Source organism: Haliotis asinina, chromosome 6 (assembly GCF_037392515.1).
Source record: "Haliotis asinina isolate JCU_RB_2024 chromosome 6, JCU_Hal_asi_v2, whole genome shotgun sequence".
NCBI classification, from domain to species: Eukaryota; Metazoa; Mollusca; class Gastropoda; order Lepetellida; family Haliotidae; genus Haliotis; species Haliotis asinina.
This window is the reverse complement of record NC_090285.1, coordinates 698,286-725,765: the sequence shown is the minus strand read 5'-3', so window position 1 is coordinate 725,765 and position 27,480 is coordinate 698,286. Positions and strand designations below refer to the sequence as shown.

At 44.1% G+C, this 27,480-nt stretch overlaps 1 protein-coding gene across 1 annotated transcript; it reads right to left on the bottom strand.

Annotated features, from left to right (window-relative positions):
* Nucleotides 1-27,480, bottom strand: LOC137286699 (putative per-hexamer repeat protein 5). The gene is made up of 4 exons (XM_067818678.1): nt 27,317-27,480; nt 14,477-14,955; nt 1,173-2,144; nt 1-437 (listed from the first exon to the last, which is right to left on the bottom strand). Exons 1-4 carry the CDS (start codon nt 27,478-27,480, stop codon nt 1-3), a joined length of 2,052 nt encoding a protein of 683 aa, XP_067674779.1.

Genomic DNA, 27,480 nt, shown 5'->3' with positions numbered 1-27,480 from the left:
TCAGCAGGCACCTTGTCGCAACGGTAGAGAGTATTTGCCATTGACAGTGTCTTGCCATCTGTCATCTTCTGGTGTACATCCTGTGTAGTGGACAGTCTCCACTTGGTCGTAAGGCATCCGTCTTCTGGTGTACATCCTGTGTAGTAGACAGTGCCAAGTGGGTAGCAAGCTATCCGTCTTCCGGTGTACATCTTGTGTAGTGGACAGTTCCAAGTGGGTAGCAAGCCATCCGTCTTCTGGTGTACATCCTGTGTAGTGGACAATGCCAACTGGGTAGCAAGCTATCCGTCTTCTGGTGTACATCCTGTGTAGCAGACAGTGCCAAGTGGCTAGTAAGGCATCCGTCTTCCGGTGTACATCCTGTGTAGTGGACAGTGCCAAGTGGGTAGCAAGCCATCCGTCTTCTGGTGTACATCCTGTGTAGTAGACAGTGCCAACTGGGTAGCAAGCCATCAGTCTTCTGGTGTACATCTTGTGTAGTGGACAGTTCCAAGTGGGTAGTAAGGCATCCGTCTTCTGGTGTACATCCTGTGTAGTAAACAATGCCAACTGGGTAGCAAGCTATCCGTCTTCTGGTGTACATCCTGTGTAGTGGACAGTGCTAAGTGGGTAGTAAGGCATCCGTCTTCTGGTGTACATCCTGTGTAGTAGACAGTGCCAAGTGGGTAGCAAGCCATCCGTCTTCTGGTGTACATCCTGTGTAGTGGACAGTTCCAAGTGGGTAGTAAAGGATCCGTCTTCTGGTGTACATCCTGTGTAGTGGACAGTGCCAAGTGGCTTGTAAGGCATCCGTCTTCTGGTGTACATCCTGTGTAGTGGACAATGCCAAGTGGGTAGGAAGCCATCCGTCTTCTGGTGTACATCCTGTGTAGTGGACAGTTCCAAGTGGGTAGTAAGGCATCCGTCTTCTGGTGTACATCCTGTGTAGTGGACAGTGCTAAGTGGCTAGTAAGGCATCCGTGTTTTGGTGCAGATCTTGTGTGGCGGACAGTGTTCTGTGGGTAGTAAGCCAAGTGTCTTCTGCTTTTGACACTGCTGACCATTCTGTGCTACGCTGTACCCTTGGAGACAGCTTCAACGTGCAAGATCTTGCTTTAAGGTGGTTTGCCTCCTACTTAAGTGACCTGAAGCAGGTAGATGTTATCCAGGGCGAAAAGTCAGAGGTAACATACTTGAAGTTTGGAGTGCCTCAGGGCTGGGTCCTAGACCCCCTACTTTATCCCCGGTGGTATTGTGAGGTCCTAGACCCCCTACTTTATCCCCGGTGGTATTGTGAGGTCCTAGACCCCCTACTTTATCCCCGGTGGTATTGTGAGGCCCTAGACCCCCTACTTTATCCCCGGTGATATTGTGAGGTCCTAGACCCCCTACTTTATCCCCGGTGATATTGTGAGGTCCTAGACCCCCTACTTTATCCCCGGTGATATTGTGAGGTCCTAGACCCCCTACTTTATCCCCGGTGGTATTGTGAGGCCCTAGACCCCCTACTTTATCCCCGGTGGTATTGTGAGGCCCTAGACCCCCTACTTTATCCCCGGTGATATTGTGAGGTCCTAGACCCACTACTTTATCCCCGGTGATATTGTGAGGTCCTAGACCCCCTACTTTATCCCCGGTGATTGTGTAAGGTCCTAGACCCCCTACTTTATCCCCGGTGATATTGTGAGGTCCTAGACCCCCTACTTTATCCCCGGTGGTATTGTGAGGTCCTAGACCCCCTACTTTATCCCCGGTGATATTGTGAGGTCCTAGACCCCCTACTTTATCCCCGGTGGTATTGTGAGGTCCTAGACCCCCTACTTTATCCCCGGTGGTATTGTGAGGTCCTAGACCTCTTACTTTATCCCCGGTGGTATTGTGAGGCCCTAGACCCCCTACTTTATCCCCGGTGGTATTGTGAGGTCCTAGACCCCCTACTTTATCCCCGGTGGTATTGTGAGGTCCTAGACCCCCTACTTTATCCCCGGTGATATTGTGAGGTCCTAGACCCCCTACTTTATCCCCGGTGATATTGTGAGGTCCTAGACCCCCTACTTTATCCCCGGTGATATTGTGAGGTCCTAGACCCCCTACTTTATCCCCGGTGGTATTGTGAGGTCCTAGACCCCCTACTTTATCCCCGGTGATATTGTGAGGTCCTACGACTTAAGTATGCACCTCTATGCTGATAACACACAAGTCTAGTTATCCTTCAAGCCATATGATGTATCTTCAATCACGTTCATCTTTTCAAGAGTAGAGGATTGTGTTGACTGCATCAACAGTTGCATGTCATCGAATTATCTTACATTAAATGATGATAAAACTGAACACATTGTGTTCCACCCTCTTCGACTTCAGAAAAAAACGATTCTGCTTCAAATGTTTTGCATGGGTCAATCTGCAACAGCATTGCGTCAGCTTGTTCGCAATCTTAGTTTATTCTTTGACTCTTCCCCCAGCATGGAACTCGATGTTATCAATGTCTGTCGCCAATCTTATTTCCATCTGCGCAACATTGGTAAGATCCGTCGATTCCTGGATGTGAAATCAGCATAGGCTCTAGTTCAGGCACGTGTAACATCCCGCTTGGACTATTGTAACTCTTCTCTGTACGTCGTACAAGTCCTTTACAAACCACAAAAGGTACAAAACTCAGCCGCAAGATTGATCTGTCAAATTAAAAGGACTGATCACATTTCTCCTTCCCTAAAACTCTACACTGATTTCCAGTTCTTTTCAGAATTGACTACCAATTCCTGCTCATTGTCCTCAAGTGTTTAAACGATATAGCGCTAAAATATCTCTCAGACCTCCTGACACCATATCACCCGACTAGTACCTTAAACTGCTTATCTATCTACACACGATGCTGTCGGGGGTCACGTGACAGCCCATGTGCAATCATTAGTTTGTCAAAAACATGGTGCCAAGTAGCTTTGCCGGAGCAGTCCGATGTCGTGGTGTACGAGGCTTCTTGTGACCGTTAGGTCACCATGTGCCTCAGACACCAAGAGCACACTCACACATATTGCCACCATTATCTGTACAAGGTGACGTGATAAGCTATTAAGTAAAATCCGTGAAAGAGTGAGATGTAATTGTAGCCCTGCTGTGCTACCGTACACCGCCGAGCCCCCGTCGAGTTGTAATGAGTGGTAGATACACTGAGATACACACATGGATTCATTCCCATCTCTTCGCACCATTGTCGGCCTGACTTTTAATCTAACTGCGGGCTCTAGGGAGGGTCAGATTTCATAGACCGGTAGCTACACTGCGCGGAGTTAGTGCCCCATTACACACTTGGCCAAACGTGAAGGTATCGAGTTTACCTCGCCTGACAGCTCCACCTCCACTTCAATCTTCCCCGACCTAACCACTCATCTCCCCAGTCTACCTCTTTCTAAACCTCTCCTGCATCCATCACGTCCCCATCTCCGGCGACGACAGCACGTCAGGGTGTTTAGAGGCTGTCAGCTACAACAAATGGGAACAACAAGCTCCACGGTTAGATTTCTGTATAGATAACACAGAGGCGGATGTCTCTCAAACACGGTCTATCTTTATACTTCTGTCACTATAATACCTGTACGGGTGAAAATTGTCCCTAAACAATCTTACGAACTCTTTGTCGATAATGTTGACAAAATGACAACACACGTTGATTGGCAGGATGTCCTCTCGCGGGTAGGCGAGGATGGGAATGTATCTTCTCATGGCCATGGACCATTCACTTCCCACTAATAATCGCCAAAATTTGACACTTAACGAAGACTTTGAGATGAAATGTTGGCTGAATGATTGATTTGAGACAGTTCAAAACCGTGTCCCTGGATGCCGTCTCTTTGCGGCGAAGAATATCTTGAACGGCACGATAGATATCCAGTAGAAATCCAAATGTCTGGTTTGCATCCGGTTGTACGAAGTACCCAGTTGTCTGACTCCCCATCATTCTTGGTGACTTCTTAGTCTCAGATTATGCGGATGTGCTGCCACGGTGACAGCGCAGAATTTCTGCAGTGCTAGGGAACCTTCGTAAATATGCTCCGTATGGGATCTACGAGAATCTGGGAGAAGTCCTATTCACTATGATGCGTGTTAGGGGCAATGTCGTTCAGCTGGTGTACACGTAGATACAGAACACCATGTAGGCACCCAGTATGTACTGAGTGATGTTTTCCACCCAGTGTCTACTGAGTGATTGTTTCCTTTGATCTGTATTGAGTGATTGTTTCCTCTAGTGTGCGATTATTTCCACCCAGTGTGTACTGAGTGATTGTTAAAGGTCACATGCAACCAAAAAATCAAACATAATTAAAACACATTTATCACTTATTCATGACATATAATATACATTGATGCTTAAAAAAAACAACAAATAAACACAATTATAAGCGTACAATCGCGATTCAAAAGTGCAATATTTTGTACTTGGGCTTACTTCCCCCGAAACGACGCACTCGGGAGACCGAACCCAGTCATCGCGGGTGGATATGCACTCAAGTGTAACGACGGCTTCCGATTGGCTGTTTCATTTCCTGATATGCTGAGAGTTCATTGTGTGTACAGAAAGATGATCTGTTTGGTGGGCATTTTAGAAGTATAGCCAGTCACAAGAAAGTAAGATTCTTTATGGATAACAACTTCTTTTTGTGTACTTGATGCGTCGTTTCAGTATGGATTCATATACTGTTGTCAAACAAAATCATACGCACTAAAAGAAGTCGTTATCCATGAAGAATGTATATAGAGATGCTGGTTTTGGAAAATACATGTTCTCTGAATTTGCGCTCGATCCAATAAAATCATGTCAGTAGAGATAGTAAACTACTGCGTGACTGGAATCTGTCATTCGTCCAAGTACAAAGCAGGACTTGAAAGTGACAAGAGTTTGCATCAGTTTCCGTCAGATCCAGTCATCCGAAAAACATGAATGTAGTTTGTTTGCAACCCACAGACATAAAAACATGTCGTGTGTATCACACGTGCCTAATTACATAATGTGGCAGAGACAGGACTCGGATGCACGAGTCATAAATCAACTTATTTTCTTTATGTCGTATAGTCTGATAGGTGTTAAGTTCAAATTCCACATGGTCAATGGTTGAAGCTGTGTATTGCATGTTGTCTTTAGCAGACAGGCAGACAGACATATAGGTGAGAATAAACCAGACACTGAGCTTTCTCTGTGACAGAAACTGCTTACTACAATCAACAAGTTGTTTTACGTAACGAGTAGATTATTTACTTGTTTGTGTACACAACCAAGATTAGACTACTGCTCACGACCTCAGACGCTGGGCATGCATACTGTTTCAAGCTCCGCGAACCCATTCACTGCGATTGGGTTATGGACGCAGCGCAGCATAGCTGTTGAAACCAGTTTTCCCCCCAGCGCTGGGGGGAATTTAGTGATACGTTTGAACTCCGATTTCGCGGGCTTTTTTTTAATGCGTTTTTTCTCAACTTTATGGGTTGAATTGGCATTTTTTATGAATTGTTTCGGTAAGTGCATACCTAAAGGTACCAGAATCTGCAAAGTTGTGTTTTATGTTGCATGTGACCTTTAACAGGCTGTGTGTACTTGGTCATTGTTAACAGCTAGTATTTACTTGGTGATTGTTAACAGCCAGTGTGTAGTCAAAGAGCATATTTTCCGCTAGAGTCTAGTGTTACTACAAATGTTCTAACCGTTGGTTTACCTGATTGTCTCGATCTCGAATTGACGCAGGTGGTGTTCATCGAAATAGCGATATTAAACTGGTCACATTCACATTTTTCTGTTTGGACTAATTTGGAGCTCACCCGATAGATATATTAATACTAGAATAGAAAGGGGGGTCGGATTCCCTGTCTGTGGTTCCAGACATGCTGGTGTTTGACTGGTGTTTAACGGGGTTGGTCCTCTATCAGCTGCTATCGCTATTTAGGACACTTTGCTCATCAACGTACAACTTTACTGTGAATAGAGACTTGTCATCTGGGGTAAGTCTCTAATTTATTCCCAGACGGGGTGATAGGCCATGTACCCACTAAGTCTGTTAGATGGGTAAGGTGTAGGTTAAACGCTCTGCCTTAGGCGTGAGTGGCGGGTGATGGCCGACTTTCGACATGCTGTATCACATCTAGATACATATCAAGATAACGTGGAACAAATTATACTCTTCGTGGTGCTTTACGCCTGCAAACCACCCCGTCTCTGACCCCGGGTGACCCTGGCCGTCACCCTCGTATTGTTGCTGGTGCGGGGGTGCGTCTTGGAACTGCGGCGTGACTGTCGCTGACCAGATTATGATAATCACATAGTGTGAGAAACTGTGATGGATATACAAGATGTCGCACTGACAAAAGCTGCTTCCACTTCAACATCCTCATAGCGGACGCCCTGTCAACGAGGTGTTGGCGTCTGCTGTGTCGGCGATATTCGTGACATCATCCCCTCTACGACACGACTCCGGCCTTTGGAAACTCGTGGTGACAGAGCAATCTCTGATCCCTCACAGTCACTGACGAGCGTGTGACTGTACGAGGTGTTGACCGTAATTGGCTAGATGTTGTTTGGTGATTTATACAACAATCGCTTCGTCATCATTAGGGACAACAGCATGTAAAGCAGAGACGTCTTCATCATCGCAGATGGAGGACAATACAATGCATTCTTGATGGAGGTGATTGTTGGAGAGGAAAGATCCACGGGGCTTTATGAGACATTGTTTGTAAATCGTTTATCAAAACTAATTGGAAAACTTAGCGAATTTGTAAGGCGGTCTGGCTCAGCGGTGACAAGGCGTCTAGTATCACTCTGACAAGCCGACTTGGGGAATGTTTCTTCTGAATCGTAGTACAACAGGAGCCAGCCTGTCTCATGTACACCAGGGGCCTGATTTTCGAAGCTCTCGTAGCGCTAAGATAGTCGCAAGTGTCATACATTACCATTAACTTACGACTATCATAGCGCTAAGAGAGCTTCAAAAATCTAGGCCCAGGAGCAGTTTTCTGGCATCGTATTCTTGTCCCTGAATAACAGCCAACTACAAAAAAATAATGTATATATTATGTATACGTATTTCTGTATGTGATGATTTGGATGTTTAGGTAAGAGAACGAAATGTTGTCTTGTATTTCCTTGTATAATAATCCGGCTCCTCGGATAAAGGTGACTCTGTAACTGTCGGGTCGTTGCATCAATGCAAACACATACACGTCTGGTTGTGAATATACTCGTAAAAGATCTGTGTCTACAATTATTGAAGGTGACGTGGGTTTTATGTTACTGACATTAAGGTGAAATTGTGAACTATATTACTGATGTTGAAATGAAGTAATGGGACATGTTGCTGATGTCAAGGTGAAGTCATGGGACATATTGCTGATGTCAAGGTGAAGTCATGGGACATGTTGCTGATGTCAAGGTGAAGTTATGGGACATGTTACAGATGTCAAGGTGAAGTTATGGGACATGTTGCTGATGTCAAGGTGAAGTTATGGGACATGTTACTGATGTCAAGGTGAAGTTATGGGACATGTTACAGATGTCAAGGTGAAGATATGGGACATGTTGCTGATGTCAAGGTGAAGTCATGGGACATGTTGCTGATGTCAAGGTGAAGTCATGGGACATGTTACTGATGTCAAAGTGAAGTCATGGGACATGTTGCTGATGTCAAGGTGAAGTTATGGGACATGTTACAGATGTCAAGGTGAAGTTAAGGGACATGTTGCTGATGTCAAGGTGAAGTTATGGGACATGTTACAGATGTCAAGGTGAAGTTATGGGACATGTTACAGATGTCAAGGTGAAGTTATGGGACATGTTGCTGATGTCAAGGTGAAGTTATGGGACATGTTGCTAATGTTGATATGAAGTTATGGGACATGTTACTGATGTCAAGGTGAAGTTATGGGACATGTTACTGATGTCAAGGTGAAGTTATGGGACATGTTACTGATGTCAAGGTGAAGTTATGGGACATGTTACTAATGTTGATATGAAGTTATGGGACATGTTACTGATGTCAAGGTGAAGTTATGGGACATGTTACTGATGTCAAGGTGAAGTCATGGGACATGTTGCTGATGTCAAGGTGAAGTTATGGGACATGTTACTGATGTCAAGGTGAAGTTATGGGACATGTTACAGATGTCAAGGTGAAGTTATGGGACATGTTACAGATGTCAAGGTGAAGTTATGGGACATGTTGCTGATGTCAAGGTGAAGTTATGGGACATGTTGCTAATGTTGATATGAAGTTATGGGACATGTTGCTGATGGTGCTATGAAGTTATGGTACACGTTACTGATGTCAAGGTGAAGTCATGGGACATGTTGCTGATGTGAAGGTGAAGTTATGGGACACGTTACTGATGTCAAGGTGAAGTTATGGGACATGTTACAGATGTCAAGGTGAAGTTATGGGACATGTTGCTGATGTCAAGGTGAAGTTATGGGACATGTTGCTGATGTCAAGGTGAAGTTATGGGACATGTTACTGATGTTGATATGAAGTTATGGGACATGTTACTGATGTCAAGGTGAAGTTATGGGACATGTTACTAATGTTGATATGAAGTTATGGGACATGTTACTGATGTCAAGGTGAAGTTATGGGACATGTTACTGATGTCAAGGTGAAGTTATGGGACATGTTACTGATGTCAAGGTGAAGTTATGGGACATGTTGCTGATGTTGCTATGAAGTTATGGGACATGTTACTGATGTTGCTATGAAGTTATGGCACATGTTACTGATGTCAAGGTGAAGTTATGGGACATGTTACTAATGTTGATATGAAGTTATGGGACATGTTACTGATATCAAGGTGAAGTTATGGGACATGTTACTGATGTTGCTATGAAGTTATGGCACATGTTACTGATGTCAAGGTGAAGTTATGGGACATGTTGCTGATGTTGCTATGAAGTTATGGGACATGTTACTGATGTTGCTATGAAGTTATGGCACATGTTACTGATGTCAAGGTGAAGTTATGGGACATGTTACTAATGTTGATATGAAGTTATGGGACATGTTACTGATATCAAGGTGAAGTTATGGGACATGTTACTGATGTTGCTATGAAGTTATGGCACATGTTACTGATGTCAAGGTGAAGTTATGGGACATGTTACTAATGTTGATATGAAGTTATGGGACATGTTACTGATATCAAGGTGAAGTTGTGGGACATGTTACTGATGTTGATATGAAGTTATGGGACATGTTGCTGATGTTGATATGAAGTTATGGGACATGTTGCTGATGTTGATATGAAGTTATGGGACATGTTGTTGTTTGAGATGGTGTACCTTTGCTTTTAATTCTTTGAACTATGTTCCATACCTTCGACATTGGCGTGCGTGAATTAATCCTGGAAACATAGTTCCTCCAAAATTGCCGTTTGCTTTGCTTAAAGGTACGACGGGCTTTCGCACTGAGTAGTTTAAACTTATTTAAGTTGTGGACAGTTTTGGACAGAAATTTTTTTCTGCCTTTTTCCTCGCTTTTCTGGCTTGCCTGCAATCGGAATTGAACCATGGTTTCCGCATATGTGGAGCGGTAAAGGACCTTGGTGTATACTCATCATTTATTTCATTTAAAGTATCAGAAAAAACATCTTCCAGTATTTTACCTTTAGAGTTTGTATTTGTACCACCCCAAATCGGGCTATGGCCATTGAGATCAGCCATTATTATACAAGGTTTAGGAAGTTGGTCACAGAGAGCTAGAAGACCAAACTGCTGGAGTGCTGAAGAGGGCGGAATATGTAAAGAGCATAGTGTAAAGGTAGCGTGAAGAGTTAGTCTCACTGCAACAGCTTGGAGACTAATTGTGAGTGTTAAGGGACTATGGATAACATCCTGCTTTACAAGAATTGAAGACCCTCCAGTGGCCCGTCACTTGGAGGTGAAAAATAATTATATGCAATGAAGTGACGTGAATCAAAAGTGTCTGTCTGCTTCAGATAGGTTCCCTGGAGACAGAAAGCCGATGGTGCAAAATCCTGGACAAGTAGCTGTAACTCGTTGAAATTGGTCCTTAAGCCTCTATAGTTCCGCTATACAATATTTGTTGGAATGGATTATCGTTTGGGCGGGTTCATTGGGGATCTACCCCGCACTTTTTTAGGGCAACAAGCCCTTGATTGGACGTTTTCGGACACGTCCATGTCCTCAAGTGATCCGTATTTGTTCTAGAGCTTAATTCTGATTTCATATCCTTTTGGGGGCTCTGCCAGGGTCATGAGACTGAAATGATTGCGATTGTGATTGCGAAGATTTGATTCACGGAAATGTCTGAAAAAGATAGTTACCACGCACGGATAACAGTTGTTACCCAGCGGGAGTAATTTCTGTTACCACGAGGGAGTAAGGACTGTTACCACGAGTGGGTAAGGGCTATAACCACGAGACAGTTATTTCTGTTACCACGCGGGGGTTAGGACTGTTACCATGAGGGAGTAAGGGTTGTTACCACGCGGCAGTAAGAACTGTTACCACGCCAGGGTAAGGACTGTTGCCACTAGGGAGTACTCTCTGTTACCAAGCGGCGGCAAGGACTGTTCCCACGAGGGGGTAAGGGCTGTTACCACGCGAGAGTAATTTATGTTACCACGCGGCAGCAAGGACTGTTCCCACTCAGGGGTAAGGACAGTTACCACGCGGGGGTAAGGACTGTTACCACGAGGGAGTAATTTCTGTTACCACGAGGGGATAAGGACTGTTACCACGAGTTTGTAATTTCTGTTACCACGCGGGGGTAAGGGCTGTTACCACGTTGGGGTAAGGACTGTTACCACGAGGGGTGAAGGGCTGTTACCACAAAGGGGTAAGGGCTGTTGTCACGAGGGAGTAAGGACTATTACCACTCAGGGGTAAGGACCGCACGTGGTGGTGATGTTGAGTACCTTGTGCCAGGCACGCCATGCTGTGTCCCTCCGACCACCCGAGTGAAAACTCCGGTCTCTGTGTTGCGCTGCGCAGGGAGTGTAACCGAGTGTATGTCGAGTGTGAACGATCACGCTCACACTGGCCTTTCACGCCAGCTAACAGGGCGGTAAACGACAGACGTTGGTATTTACAGCAATATTAAAGAGACCTTATTAATTTTTCATAATTGCCTGGTTGGTATAATGTATTCAGTGTCACAAATTGTATCAGTGTTGATGGTCGGTCATGAGTATCACTTTCCCAAATTAATCACAAACCTTTCATGTCCATGACTTTCCAGTGGGGACGCTGATTACATTATAACTAGGAGAAATGGAGCTTACTAATAGTCCGGGAGTGTTTCTTGACAAACGTTTTAACTTCATTCTTCTCAGTAGAACTAAGTTAAACGAAGCAGAATAGCTATAAACATATTTTCTGCAGCCCAACCGCTCCCCCCAATCCCACCCGTCCGTTGAACATGTCAACGAAAGACACATTATACATACAGTTTATACGCACGTGAATAAAGCCCTAATATGGGACATATTTCATAACAAAACCTGTTTTACAAAACATTTAACTTTGAGCTAATAAATAAACAGTCCCGCCTGTGATGTCGTCAATTCAATAGGATGCCGTTTAAGACGTCGTGTTGTCTGATATGGAAACGTCTGCCGCACGATCTCAGGAAACTGATTCTTTTTCAACTTGGCAGACAGAGTTAACAAGCATGAAGTGCAAGAAAATACTCCTTCTAAGCCTGAGAGAGTTTCTCTTCAGAAGCTCAGAAATCCAATTTAATTCATCATCCGTCTTGGCCTCGGCTCACTTGCTCTCCTCAGGTGATCGCCAGGGGGAGCCACCTCTTTAGCGCCCCCTGCAGAAGAAATGAATTAGCGCTATCTAGTTCCCTGTGTCAGTTTGTCAGCAACATGTCTTCGGATGAGCCTCGGATATTATTAGTCGGCAACGAAAGGGGACACTTCAACCATGAATTCCGCGGATGGCCCGGATCACCTGTCAATGGTAACTCCCACTACTGATGGGCAATGTTTGAGATAAGCTTAAACGGTTTATCTTCAGTAGCGTATATAATGTTAATAAACCGACATTAAGTACTTTTAAACATCTACTAGAAAATCTTCTTTGTGTGGCACATAACCCAAGCAAAAGTATCTTGGACATAACAACTGGCGGGCAAACATTCCACAAATTGATGGCAAATTTCTAAAGCAACATTGGGACATGCCCAAGTATGTATACCTGACACAGCAGGGTATACGTTTCCAGCTCCGACCGCTGAAACTTTATACATGTATGTGTTGTGAAACATTTGGGCCAGCTGCCAACACGTATCAGGTATTATTGCGTAAACCTGCAGTTCCGATAGTAGCAAAACTACAAAAGGGGGTTTGCATTGTTCTTCAGAAAATGCCTGTTCCACTTGCTGCTGCCGGCACAAAGGTTGAGCTCTCTTCTGATTCCAACTCCTCTTCTGCCAGCTATTGTTTTGGTAATCCATTTTATGTTGAACTAATTTTATCACCAAATTTACCGATTCAATAACGGATACCTACTATCCAAGTTCCCAAATAGTTCAACAAAGTAAAACATCCTGCCACTCTCAATGTGGACTATTCTTTACACGATATCAACTGCTAAAAGAGCCACAAAATGGGAATAAATAGAAACATCAAAAGGAAAACCCGGGTTGAAAGAAAGTTGAATGATACTTTGAAAGATATCCTCTTGATAAAACTTGCTTTAAATACGTTTGTCAGGGAAAGTACTGACTAAACGCCAAAGGTCATTCTGGAAAAATGAAGGACCCACCTATAAAATCACATGCCAAAAGACTGTTCATTTAATTCTTCATTCCCTCAAGCCAAAGGTAAGAGCTGGACTGAAAGTCGGACAAGAAAAATAGCATATTTCTCACTGAAGAGAAAAAAAATTCAAGAGAAAAAAAAATCACAAGAAACTTTTTACTGCAGCCAATGCCGCTGATCAGAAAGACCCACCATAGATTCCAGTGAAACGCTTGTGATCTATGCTTGGCACATACAGGTTGGAGGAACTATGGGTAGAAAAGTGTGCATGATAAGCTAAATCTCTCCTCGAGTGTTTCATCACCCTTGATTGCCTAACATGTCATGCAAAAGTCCTAATCTAATACGACGCAAGGGCGTGTTGGTTTTGGAAACCAGTATTGGAAACTGTTCTTTTGAGTCGAAAAAACACTCACTACTTCACTTTTCTGTGTTTCTGACCCAGCAAAGGTCGAATGATGACACTTTGACTGATCTAAGAAGTACACGTTTTATTGTTTTATTTGTATCTGAATATACAGTAGTGATTATGTTAAGCGCATTTAACATATCTTGTGCCACCCTGCTGCACCACCAATGATTGTGTTTTCATAGAGCAGAAAGGAGCTAGAAAGAGGTCGCAAGGATCAGCCTACCATCGCCGCCTTGTAACAGAAAAGTGTAAATTTCTCTACAAGTGGATTTTGCCATTAGTAAAACTTATCGGGCTCCTTGAATGATTATTATTTTATTCATGTTTTGATAACTTGAGATTTATTCTCATGGACAGTGCTAATGACAGAACCCATTTTCATAAGAACAGGAATATGTCAGTCAGGGCGATTCTTTCAGCCCTTTATTTCTCTGTCCGCCACAATTAGTCCATTACAATGTTTACTTAAGAACGGTGGGTCATCATTCTGGGCCACCTCAGTTCATATCCCCCAAACCTCTTGTTCACCTCCTTGTTCACGGATGGCCTTGAAGTGTTTGCCAATGGAGACTTAACACTGACCCAAAACATATACATGTAATTCCTTGTCTAGTCCTTTTCCAGTGATTTCCAGTGACTTTGGGATGTCTCCAACTTCGACAGATGCCATGTTCTTCATCTGAACCCTGGCAAGATAGAAGATGGATGATCAGTCAGGTTACCCGGGGAGGCTATCAGGTTATCTGGTGGAAGGCCGGGTACATGTATATACGTACTTAAGGAGACAGACAACAGTGTCGATATACATCCGGAAAGCAAATGGAGAGCTGCATGCTCGTGACAAAGTGAAAGTCACAAATATTTATGTTATGCCCATCCTCTGATATTCGTCTGATGTTGACCATGTGCTAGTACTGGTGTTGGTGCTGGTGCTGGTGCTGGTGTTGGTGTTGGTGCTGGTGTTGGTGTTGGTGTTGGTGCTGGTGCTGGTGCTGGTGCGGGTGCTGGTGCTAGTACTGGTGTTGGTGTTGGTGTTGGTGCTGGTGCTGGTGTTGGTGCTGGTGCTGGTGCTGGTGCTGGTGCTGGTGCTGGTGCTGGTGCTGGTGCTGGTGCTGGTGTTGGTGCTGGTGCTGGTGCTGGTGCTGGTGCTGGTGCTGGTGCTGGTGCTGGTGCTGGTGCTGGGGCGCGTGCGGGTGCTGGTGCTGGTGCTGGTGCTGGTGCTGGTGCTGGTGCTGGTGCTGGTGCTGGTGTTGGTGTTGGTGTTGGTGTTGGTGTTGGTGTTGGTGTTGGTGTTGGTGCTGGTGCTGGTGCTGGTGACGGTGCCGGTGCCGGTGCCGGTGCCGGTGCCGGTGCCGGTGCCGGTGCTGGTGCTGGTGCTGGTGCTGGTGCTGGTGTCGGTGTAGGTGACGGTGTCGGTGCTGGTGCTGATGCTGGCGACGGTGACGGTGACGGTGACGGTGACGGTGACGGTGACGGTGACGGTGACGGTGACGGTGCTGGTGCTGGTGCTGGTGCTGGTGCTGGTGCTGGTGCTGGTGCTGGTGCTGGTGCTGGTGCTGGTGCTGGTGCTGGTGCTGGTGCTGGGGCGGGTGCGGGTGCTGGTGCTGGTGCTGGTGCTGGTGTCGGTGTAGGTGACGGTGTCGGTGCTAGTGCTGATGCTGGCGACGGTGACGGTGACAGTATTGGTGCTGGTGTCGGTGTAGGTGTCGGTGTAGGTGACGGTGTCGGTGCTGGTGCCGATGACGGTGACGGTGACGGTGACGGTGTTGGTGCTGGTACTGGTGCTGATGTTGCTGTAGGCGCTACAGTGGCAAACGTCGTATATATCTTGATGTTACCGGTGAGCATGGCCAGTGCTGTATGTACTTACTGATGTTGCCGGTGAGCATGACCAGTGCTGTATGTACTTACTGATGTTGTTGGTGAGCATGACCAGTACTGTATGTACTTACTGATGTTGTTGGTGAGCATGACCAGTGCTGTATGTACTTACTGATGTTGTTGGTGAGCATGACCAATCCTGTATCTACTTACTGATGTTGTTGGTGAGCATGACCAGTGCTGTATGTACTTACTGATGTTGTTGGTGAGCATAACCAGTGCTGTATGTACTTACTGATGTTGTTGGTGAGCATGACCAGTGCTGTATGTACTTACTGATGCTGCTGGTGAGCATGACCAGTGCTGTATGTACTTACTGATGTTGTTGGTGAGCATGACCAGTGCTGTATGTACTTACTGATGCTGCTGGTGAGCATGACCAGTGCTGTGTGTACTTACTGATGTTGTTGGTGAGCATGACCAGTACTGTATGTACTTACTGATGTTGTTGGTGAGCATGACCAGTACTGTATGTACTTACTGATGTTGTTGGTGAGCATGACCAGTACTGTATGTACTTACAGATGCTGCTGGTGAGCATGACTAGTACTGTATGTACTTACTGATGTTGTTGACGAGCATGACCAGTACTGTATGTACTTACTGATGTTGTTGGTGAGCATGACCAGTACTGTATGTACTTACTGATGCTGCTGGTGAGCATGACCAGTGCTGTATGTACTTACTGATGTTGTTGGTGAGCATGACCAGTGCTGTATGTACTTACTGATGTTGTTGGTGAGCATGACTAGTACTGTATGTACTTACTGATGTTGTTGGTGAGCATGACCAGTACTGTATGTACTTACTGATGTTGTTGGTGAGCATGACCAGTACTGTATGTACTTACTGATGTTGTTGGTGAGCATGACCAGTACTGTATGTACTTACTGATGTTGTTGGTGAGCATGACTAGTACTGTATGTACTTACTGATGTTGTTGGTGAGCATGACCAGTGCTGTATGTACTTACTGATGTTGCTGGTGAGCATGACCAGTGCTTATGTACTTACTGATGTTGTTGACGAGCATGACCAGTACTGTATGTACTTACTGATGTTGTTGGTGAGCATGACCAGTACTGTATGTACTTACTGATGTTGTTGGTGAGCATGACCAGTGCTGTATGTACTTACTGATGTTGTTGGTGAGCATGACCAGTACTGTATGTACTTACTGATGTTGTTGACGAGCATGACCAGTACTGTATGTACTTACTGATGTTGTTGGTGAGCATGACCAGTGCTGTATGTACTTACTGATGCTGCTGGTGAGCATGACCAGTGCTTATGTACTTACTGATGTTGTTGACGAGCATGACCAGTACTGTATGTACTTACTGATGTTGTTGGTGAGCATGACCAGTACTGTATGTACTTACTGATGTTGTTGGTGAGCATGACCAGTGCTGTATGTACTTACTGATGTTGTTGGTGAGCATGACCAGTACTGTATGTACTTACTGATGTTGTTGACGAGCATGACCAGTACTGTATGTACTTACTGATGTTGTTGGTGAGCATGACCAGTACTGTATGTACTTACTGATGTTGTTGGTGAGCATGACCAGTGCTGTATGTACTTACTGATGTTGCCGGTGAGCATGACCAGTGCTGTATGTACTTACAGATGCTGCTGGTGAGCATGACCAATCCTGTATGTACTTACTGATGTTGCTGGTGAGCATGACCAGTGCTGTATGTACTTACTGATGTTGTTGGTGAGCATGACCAGTACTGTATGTACTTACTGATGTTGTTGGTGAGCATGACCAGTACTGTATGTACTTACTGATGCTGCTGGTGAGCATGACCAGTGCTGTATGTACTTACTGATGTTGTTGGTGAGCATGACCAGTGCTGTATGTACTTACTGATGCTGCTGGTGAGCATGACCAGTGCTGTATGTACTTACTGATGTTGTTGGTGAGCATGACCAGTGCTGTATGTACTTACTGATGCTGCTGGTGAGCATGACCAGTGCTGTGTGTACTTACTGATGTTGTTGGTGAGCATGACCAGTACTGTATGTACTTACTGATGTTGTTGGTGAGCATGACCAGTACTGTATGTACTTACTGATGTTGTTGGTGAGCATGACCAGTACTGTATGTACTTACAGATGCTGCTGGTGAGCATGACTAGTACTGTATGTACTTACTGATGTTGTTGACGAGCATGACCAGTACTGTATGTACTTACTGATGTTGTTGGTGAGCATGACCAGTACTGTATGTACTTACTGATGCTGCTGGTGAGCATGACCAGTGCTGTATGTACTTACTGATGTTGTTGGTGAGCATGACCAGTGCTGTATGTACTTACTGATGTTGTTGGTGAGCATGACTAGTACTGTATGTACTTACTGATGTTGTTGGTGAGCATGACCAGTACTGTATGTACTTACTGATGTTGTTGGTGAGCATGACCAGTACTGTATGTACTTACTGATGTTGTTGGTGAGCATGACCAGTACTGTATGTACTTACTGATGTTGTTGGTGAGCATGACTAGTACTGTATGTACTTACTGATGTTGTTGGTGAGCATGACCAGTGCTGTATGTACTTACTGATGTTGCTGGTGAGCATGACCAGTGCTTATGTACTTACTGATGTTGTTGACGAGCATGACCAGTACTGTATGTACTTACTGATGTTGTTGGTGAGCATGACCAGTACTGTATGTACTTACTGATGTTGTTGGTGAGCATGACCAGTGCTGTATGTACTTACTGATGTTGTTGGTGAGCATGACCAGTACTGTATGTACTTACTGATGTTGTTGACGAGCATGACCAGTACTGTATGTACTTACTGATGTTGTTGGTGAGCATGACCAGTGCTGTATGTACTTACTGATGCTGCTGGTGAGCATGACCAGTGCTTATGTACTTACTGATGTTGTTGACGAGCATGACCAGTACTGTATGTACTTACTGATGTTGTTGGTGAGCATGACCAGTACTGTATGTACTTACTGATGTTGTTGGTGAGCATGACCAGTGCTGTATGTACTTACTGATGTTGTTGGTGAGCATGACCAGTACTGTATGTACTTACTGATGTTGTTGACGAGCATGACCAGTACTGTATGTACTTACTGATGTTGTTGGTGAGCATGACCAGTACTGTATGTACTTACTGATGTTGTTGGTGAGCATGACCAGTGCTGTATGTACTTACTGATGTTGCCGGTGAGCATGACCAGTGCTGTATGTACTTACAGATGCTGCTGGTGAGCATGACCAATCCTGTATGTACTTACTGATGTTGCTGGTGAGCATGACCAGTGCTGTATGTACTTACTGATGTTGTTGGTGAGCATGACCAGTACTGTATGTACTTACTGATGTTGTTGGTGAGCATGACCAGTACTGTATGTACTTACTGATGCTGCTGGTGAGCATGACCAGTGCTGTATGTACTTACTGATGTTGTTGGTGAGCATGACCAGTGCTGTATGTACTTACTGATGTTGTTGGTGAGCATGACCAATCCTGTATGTACTTACTGATGCTGCTGGTGAGCATGACCAGTACTGTATGTACTTACTGATGTTGTTGGTGAGCATGACCAGTGCTGTATGTACTTACTGATGTTGTTGGTGAGCATGACCAGTGCTGTATGTACTTACTGATGATGTTGGTGAGCATGACCAGTACTGTATGTACTTACTGATGTTGTTGGTGAGCATGACCAGTGCTTATGTAGTTACTGATGTTGTTGGTGAGCATGACCAATGCTGTATGTACTTACTCATGTTGTTGGTGAGCATGACCAATCCTGTATGTACTTAGTGATGTTGCTGGTGAGCATGACCAGTACTGTATGTACTTACTGATGTTGCTGGTGAGCATGACCAGTACTGTATGTACTTACTGATGTTGTTGGTGAGCATGACTAGTACTGTATGTACTTACTGATGTTGTTGGTGAGCATGACTAGTACTGTATGTACTTACTGATGTTGTTGGTGAGCATGACCAGTGCTGTATCTTCTTACTGATGTTGTTGGTGAGCATGACCAGTGCTGTATGTACTTACTGATGTTGTTGGTGAGCATGACCAGTACTGTATGTACTTACTGATGCTGCCGGTGAGCATGACCAGTGCTGTATGTACTCACTGATGTTGTTGGTGAGCATGACCAGTACTGTATGTACTTACTGATGTTGTTGGTGAGCATGACCAGTACTGTATGTACTTACTGATGTTGTTGGTGAGCATGACCAGTACTGTATGCACTTACTGATGTTGTTGGTGAGCATGACTAGTACTATATGTACTTACTGATGTTGTTGACGGGCATGACCAGTACTGTATTTACTTACTGATGTTGTTGGTGAGCATGACCAGTACTGTATGTACTTACTGATGCTGCTGGTGAGCATGACCAGTGCTGTATGTACTTACTGATGTTGTTGGTGAGCATGACCAGTGCTGTATGTACTTACTGATGTTGTTGGTGAGCATGACTAGTACTGTATGTACTTACTGATGTTGTTGGTGAGCATGACCAGTACTGTATGTACTTACTGATGCTGCTGGTGAGCATGGCCAGTACTGCATGTACTTACTGATGTTGTTGGTGAGCATGACCAGTACTGTATGTACTTACTGATGTTGTTGGTGAGCATGACCAGTGCTGTATGTACTTACTGATGTTGTTGGTGAGCATGACCAATCCTGTATGTACTCACTGATGTTGTTGGTGAGCATGACCAGTGCTGTATGTACTTACTGATGTTGTTGGTGAGCATAACCAGTGCTGTATGTACTTACTGATGTTGTTGGTGAGCATGACCAGTGCTGTATGTACTTACTGATGCTGCTGGTGAGCATGACCAGTGCTGTATGTACTTACTGATGTTGTTGGTGAGCATGACCAGTGCTGTATGTACTTACTGATGCTGCTGGTGAGCATGACCAGTGCTGTGTGTACTTACTGATGTTGTTGGTGAGCATGACCAGTACTGTATGTACTTACTGATGTTGTTGGTGAGCATGACCAGTACTGTATGTACTTACTGATGTTGTTGGTGAGCATGACCAGTACTGTATGTACTTACAGATGCTGCTGGTGAGCATGACTAGTACTGTATGTACTTACTGATGTTGTTGACGAGCATGACCAGTACTGTATGTACTTACTGATGTTGTTGGTGAGCATGACCAGTACTGTATGTACTTACTGATGCTGCTGGTGAGCATGACCAGTGCTGTATGTACTTACTGATGTTGTTGGTGAGCATGACCAGTGCTGTATGTACTTACTGATGTTGTTGGTGAGCATGACTAGTACTGTATGTACTTACTGATGTTGTTGGTGAGCATGACCAGTACTGTATGTACTTACTGATGTTGTTGGTGAGCATGACCAGTACTGTATGTACTTACTGATGTTGTTGGTGAGCATGACCAGTACTGTATGTACTTACTGATGTTGTTGGTGAGCATGACTAGTACTGTATGTACTTACTGATGTTGTTGGTGAGCATGACCAGTGCTGTATGTACTTACTGATGTTGCTGGTGAGCATGACCAGTGCTTATGTACTTACTGATGTTGTTGACGAGCATGACCAGTACTGTATGTACTTACTGATGTTGTTGGTGAGCATGACCAGTACTGTATGTACTTACTGATGTTGTTGGTGAGCATGACCAGTGCTGTATGTACTTACTGATGTTGTTGGTGAGCATGACCAGTACTGTATGTACTTACTGATGTTGTTGACGAGCATGACCAGTACTGTATGTACTTACTGATGTTGTTGGTGAGCATGACCAGTGCTGTATGTACTTACTGATGCTGCTGGTGAGCATGACCAGTGCTTATGTACTTACTGATGTTGTTGACGAGCATGACCAGTACTGTATGTACTTACTGATGTTGTTGGTGAGCATGACCAGTACTGTATGTACTTACTGATGTTGTTGGTGAGCATGACCAGTACTGTATGTACTTACTGATGCTGCTGGTGAGCATGACCAGTGCTGTATGTACTTACTGATGTTGTTGGTGAGCATGACCAATGCTGTATGTACTTACTGATGTTGTTGGTGAGCATGACCAATCCTGTATGTACTTACTGATGCTGCTGGTGAGCATGACCAGTACTGTATGTACTTACTGATGTTGTTGGTGAGCATGACCAGTGCTGTATTTACTTACTGATGTTGTTGGTGAGCATGACCAGTGCTGTATGTACTTACTGATGATGTTGGTGAGCATGACCAGTACTGTATGTACTTACTGATGTTGTTGGTGAGCATGACCAGTGCTTATGTAGTTACTGATGTTGTTGGTGAGCATGACCAATGCTGTATGTACTTACTCATGTTGTTGGTGAGCATGACCAATCCTGTATGTACTTAGTGATGTTGCTGGTGAGCATGACCAGTACTGTATGTACTTACTGATGTTGCTGGTGAGCATGACCAGTACTGTATGTACTTACTGATGTTGTTGGTGAGCATGACTAGTACTGTATGTACTTACTGATGTTGTTGGTGAGCATGACTAGTACTGTATGTACTTACTGATGTTGTTGGTGAGCATGACCAGTGCTGTATCTTCTTACTGATGTTGTTGGTGAGCATGACCAGTGCTGTATGTACTTACTGATGTTGTTGGTGAGCATGACCAGTACTGTATGTACTTACTGATGCTGCCGGTGAGCATGACCAGTGCTGTATGTACTCACTGATGTTGTTGGTGAGCATGACCAGTACTGTATGTACTTACTGATGTTGTTGGTGAGCATGACCAGTACTGTATGTACTTACTGATGTTGTTGGTGAGCATGACCAGTACTGTATGCACTTACTGATGTTGTTGGTGAGCATGACTAGTACTATATGTACTTACTGATGTTGTTGACGGGCATGACCAGTACTGTATTTACTTACTGATGTTGTTGGTGAGCATGACCAGTACTGTATGTACTTACTGATGCTGCTGGTGAGCATGACCAGTGCTGTATGTACTTACTGATGTTGTTGGTGAGCATGACCAGTGCTGTATGTACTTACTGATGTTGTTGGTGAGCATGACTAGTACTGTATGTACTTACTGATGTTGTTGGTGAGCATGACCAGTACTGTATGTACTTACTGATGCTGCTGGTGAGCATGGCCAGTACTGCATGTACTTACTGATGTTGTTGGTGAGCATGACCAGTACTGTATGTACTTACTGATGTTGTTGGTGAGCATGACCAGTGCTGTATGTACTTACTGATGTTGCCGGTGAGCATGACCAGTGCTGTATGTACTTACAGATGCTGCTGGTGAGCATGACCAATCCTGTATGTACTTACTGATGTTGCTGGTGAGCATGACCAGTGCTGTATGTACTTACTGATGTTGTTGGTGAGCATGACCAATCCTGTATGTACTTACTGATGCTGCTGGTGAGCATGACCAGTACTGTATGTACTTACTGATGTTGTTGGTGAGCATGACCAGTGCTGTATGTACTTACTGATGTTGTTGGTGAGCATGACCAGTGCTGTATGTACTTACTGATGATGTTGGTGAGCATGACCAGTACTGTATGTACTTACTGATGTTGTTGGTGAGCATGACCAGTGCTTATGTAGTTACTGATGTTGTTGGTGAGCATGACCAATGCTGTATGTACTTACTGATGTTGTTGGTGAGCATGACCAATCCTGTATGTACTTAGTGATGTTGCTGGTGAGCATGACCAGTACTGTGTGTACTTACTGATGTTGCTGGTGAGCATGACCAGTACTGTATGTACTTACTGATGTTGTTGGTGAGCATGACTAGTACTGTATGTACTTACTGATGTTGTTGGTGAGCATGACTAGTACTGTATGTACTTACTGATGTTGTTGGTGAGCATGACCAGTGCTGTATGTACTTACTGATGTTGTTGGTGAGCATGACCAGTGCTGTATGTACTTACTGATGTTGTTGGTGAGCATGACCAGTACTGTATGTACTTACTGATGCTGCTGGTGAGCATGACCAGTGCTGTATGTACTTACTGATGTTGTTGGTGAGCATAACCAGTACTGTATGTACTTACTGATGTTGTTGGTGAGCATGACCAGTACTGTATGTACTTACTGATGTTGTTGGTGAGCATGACCAGTACTGTATGTACTTACTGATGTTGTTGGTGAGCATGACTAGTACTATATGTACTTACTGATGTTGTTGACGAGCATGACCAGTTCTGTATTTACTTACTGATGTTGTTGGTGAGCATGACCAGTACTGTATGTACTTACTGATGCTGCTGGTGAGCATGACCAGTGCTGTATGTACTTACTGATGTTGTTGGTGAGCATGACCAGTGCTGTATGTACTTACTGATGTTGTTGGTGAGCATGACTAGTACTGTATGTACTTACTGATGTTGTTGGTGAGCATGACCAGTACTGTATGTACTTACTGATGCTGCTGGTGAGCATGACCAGTACTGCATGTACTTACTGATGTTGTTGGTGAGCATGACCAGTGCTGTATGTACTTACTGATGTTGTTGGTGAGCATGACCAATCCTGTATGTACTTACTGATGCTGCTGGTGAGCATGACCAGTACTGTATGTACTTACTGATGTTGTTGGTGAGCATGACCAGTGCTGTATGTACTTACTGATGTTGTTGGTGAGCATGACCAGTGCTGTATGTACTTACTGATGATGTTGGTGAGCATGACCAGTACTGTATGTACTTACTGATGTTGTTGGTGAGCATGACCAGTGCTTATGTACTTACTGATGTTGTTGGTGAGCATGACCAATGCTGTATGTACTTACTGATGTTGTTGGTGAGCATGACCAATCCTGTATGTACTTAGTGATGTTGCTGGTGAGCATGACCAGTACTGTATGTACTTACTGATGTTGCTGGTGAGCATGACCAGTACTGTATGTACTTACTGATGTTGTTGGTGAGCATGACCAGTACTGTATGTACTTACTGATGTTGTTGGTGAGCATGACTAGTACTGTATGTGCTTACTGATGTTGTTGGTGAGCATGACCAGTACTGTATGTACTTACTGATGTTGTTGGTGAGCATGACCAGTACTGTATGTACTTACTGGTGTTGCTGGTGAGCATGACCAGTACTGTATGTACTTATTGATGTTGATGGTGAGCATGACCAGTACTGTATGTACTTACTGATGTTGCTGATGCATGTGCTACGCCACACGCTTACCTATGGGGAGTTGTTTTACTCGTGTACATCTGGTGGATGTAACACAAGTGATACCTAGCATCTCTATGTATCGGTTGTTGTTTTACTGGTGTAGATCTGGCGCAAGTACCACAAGTGATAACATTAGCGTGTGTGTCTGATCCGATACCTAAATGACTCTTAAAACTGGTTATAAGTAACGTTGCTCGAATCGCTCGGTGGCATCCAAGGTAGAGCTCTAGCTTGGTTTAAGTCCTACCTCAATGACCGATACCTGACTCCAAATCAAGCCGTGATCATGTGAAGTCCTCAAGGTTCAGTCCTGTTGTTCACCATATGCACTCTGCAATTGAAGACACTGCCAGGGATCATAGTCGATCATTTCGTCTGTATGTAGAGGATACTCAGATATATCTTGGATTTCGACCTCTTGCCCCCTCTTCTGCCGCAGATGCTCTTCAGTCAATCCCAGCATGTATTGTGGATATTCGACATTTGGTGACTGAAAATTACCTAGAACTTAATGATGATAGAAGAGAATTTCTCATCATCGGCTCCAGAAATATGATTCCTCTGTTACAAAACCCAGGTCAACAAATCGGGAACTGTTTGTGGAAGGAAGTGAAAAAGCCTGGAATCTTGGCGCCATCTTCCAATCTTCGCTAGTTATAGAAGAACACACTGATGCTATATGTAAAATCGCATACTTTCGTCAGCGTAACATGGGGTAAATTCGATGGTATATCCGTACTGAGGCAGCAAAGACTTTATCCATGCATTTGCTACCTCACGCATAGACTGTTAGGATTCATTGCTACAGTGCTTAGCCAAGCCACAAGGAATTCAGAGTTCGGCACTAAGAATTCATTTGCGAAACTAACAAGCATGAACATATTACGCCAATCTTGCAACAACCTGGATTACGGTTCACTACCGCATTGAGTACACATTTCTTATGTTTTGTTCAAAGCCATACATCACAAAGCTCCGTCATATCTTGTGGACCTTACACACAAGCATGAACCAGCCAAATCGCTGAGGTCTTCAGCATCACTTCATTATCAACTGACAGCTCCGAGGACACCGACAGTTCAGTTTGGTGACAGAAGATTCATCGGTCCGACTCAGTGGAATAAACTTCTGCAGAACTTTCAGGCGATCACAGTTCTTGAGACATTTAAGCGAGAGATTAAGACCCTTTAACTCCAAAGATTCTATGACCTGCGCCTCTGAGCAATTATTGGATTCAGGCGCATTGCAACTCTGAACTTTATTTATCATTTTCCTTCTGCCATTTCTATCTATGGGGAGTCGTTTCACTCGTGGAGACTACATCAGTTGGTGGTAAGTGTTGTACACTGTGTAGGCAGTCAGCTTCCTTGGCTCAGCCTTAACAGTGGGCGATGATTGATTCATCCTAACAGCAGTTCTCTCCTTCTTGAGTTGATGTATTCACGTGCTAGTCACGCGACGTGGATTCGTGGGTGTGTTGGAGGAGTGGTGTTTGTGATCTACAGTGAAGTCACTTCCATTTATGTAGACATATGACATGACGATGGACGCTATTGGGCGGGCTTCACGGCAATCCCCCAATTAGTGGAAGGCAAGACTGAGACTCAGTATTTATTTACTGGGGTTTTCAATATTTATAAAGCATTAAAGTTGATCTTAATCACGAAAACAAATAGAACTCGAACAATCGCTTATTTGTACCATTCAGATTTCCCCCAAATCACACAAGAGGATGGAATGTTAGGAATTAAATATTTACAAAACATCCCAAATGACAATTTTGATAAGAGAAGATGTCTCTCATAGAAAGTGTGGTTTGTTGGCAGCTGGAAACGGGTGGGAAATTGTAGCAGGGTGGGGTGTGGTGGTGGTGTGGTGGAGACCAACACTCACGTACAATATAATCTCTCATCTGCGGAAACATCATTGTGGTCCTGGAGACTGTTTTGGGCGGTATTTATGTCGCTTATTAAGCAGCATATAAATGTTATTGTCCTGTCTCAATACAGCGCGGGATGTGCGACGTGTTCCGATGATAATGTTGCAACAAGTACCTGCGATATTGTAGCCGGGCAAAGAGATGCATTGACAGGGGCGGTGGGCGGGGCAGTCTGTATGTACCCGGCCACTTACTCCTAGTTATCCACTCTCAGTCTCAAGTACACTCCATCACACACAGTGACGCTCGCCTTTCACCTCATCTCCTCGCACCGGGCAGACTGGGTGGTATTCTTACACCTTCATACAAACCTTGAATATGGCTTACTGCACACGGGCTAATTGGGAGATTCAAACCGCCTTGTTATGAAAATTCAATTTCAAGTTTATTTTTCAGACGTGGTGTCTGAAATACGTTATGCCTTATGGTGAATGTCGTGATATGTTGAATAATTACGATGATACACAATATACTGTCGGCGCACACATCTGATGGGTCGTGAAGGTAAACACAAACAATTGTGTAAAGTTCAAATGGATTTCGCTAGCAATGTTTTTCGTCTCAAGCAAACTGCCAGATGAAGTTTGTGAGAAAAACAAATTTACCATTGAAGTGATGTCGGCGTACATGAAATAATACAAATAGTGCTATATGATATGTTACATTATTCCAGTATCATTCTTGTACATACTCCACTTGCATTATTTCATCACTCATCTGTATCTGCTTTATTTCATCACATGTATACCTGCATTATTTCATCACTCTATTAGATCAGCCTTATTTCATCATTCTTGTACACCTGCATTACTTCATCACATATACACCTACATTATTTCATCACTCTATTACAACTGTTCTTGTCAGCACATGTACGCCTGCATTATTTCATCACACTTGCACACCTGCATTGTTTCATCACTTCAGCACAACTGCATTATTTCATTACTCTTGTAAACCTGCATTATTTCATCACTCTATCACACATCCATCATTCCATCACTCTTGCACACATACAGTACTCCATCACTCTTGTACATCTGCATTATTTCACCACTCTTGTACATCTGCATTGTTCCATCACACTTGTACACCTGCATCATTTCATCACTCTATTACATCTGCTTTATATTGTCATTCTTGCACACCTACATTATTTCATCACTCTTGTACACCTGCATTATTTCACCACTCTTGTACATCTGCATTGTTCCATCACACTTGTACACCTGCATTATTTCATTACTCCTGTACATCTGCTTTATTCCATCACTTTTGTACACCTGCATTAAACCATCACTCTTGTACACCTGCAT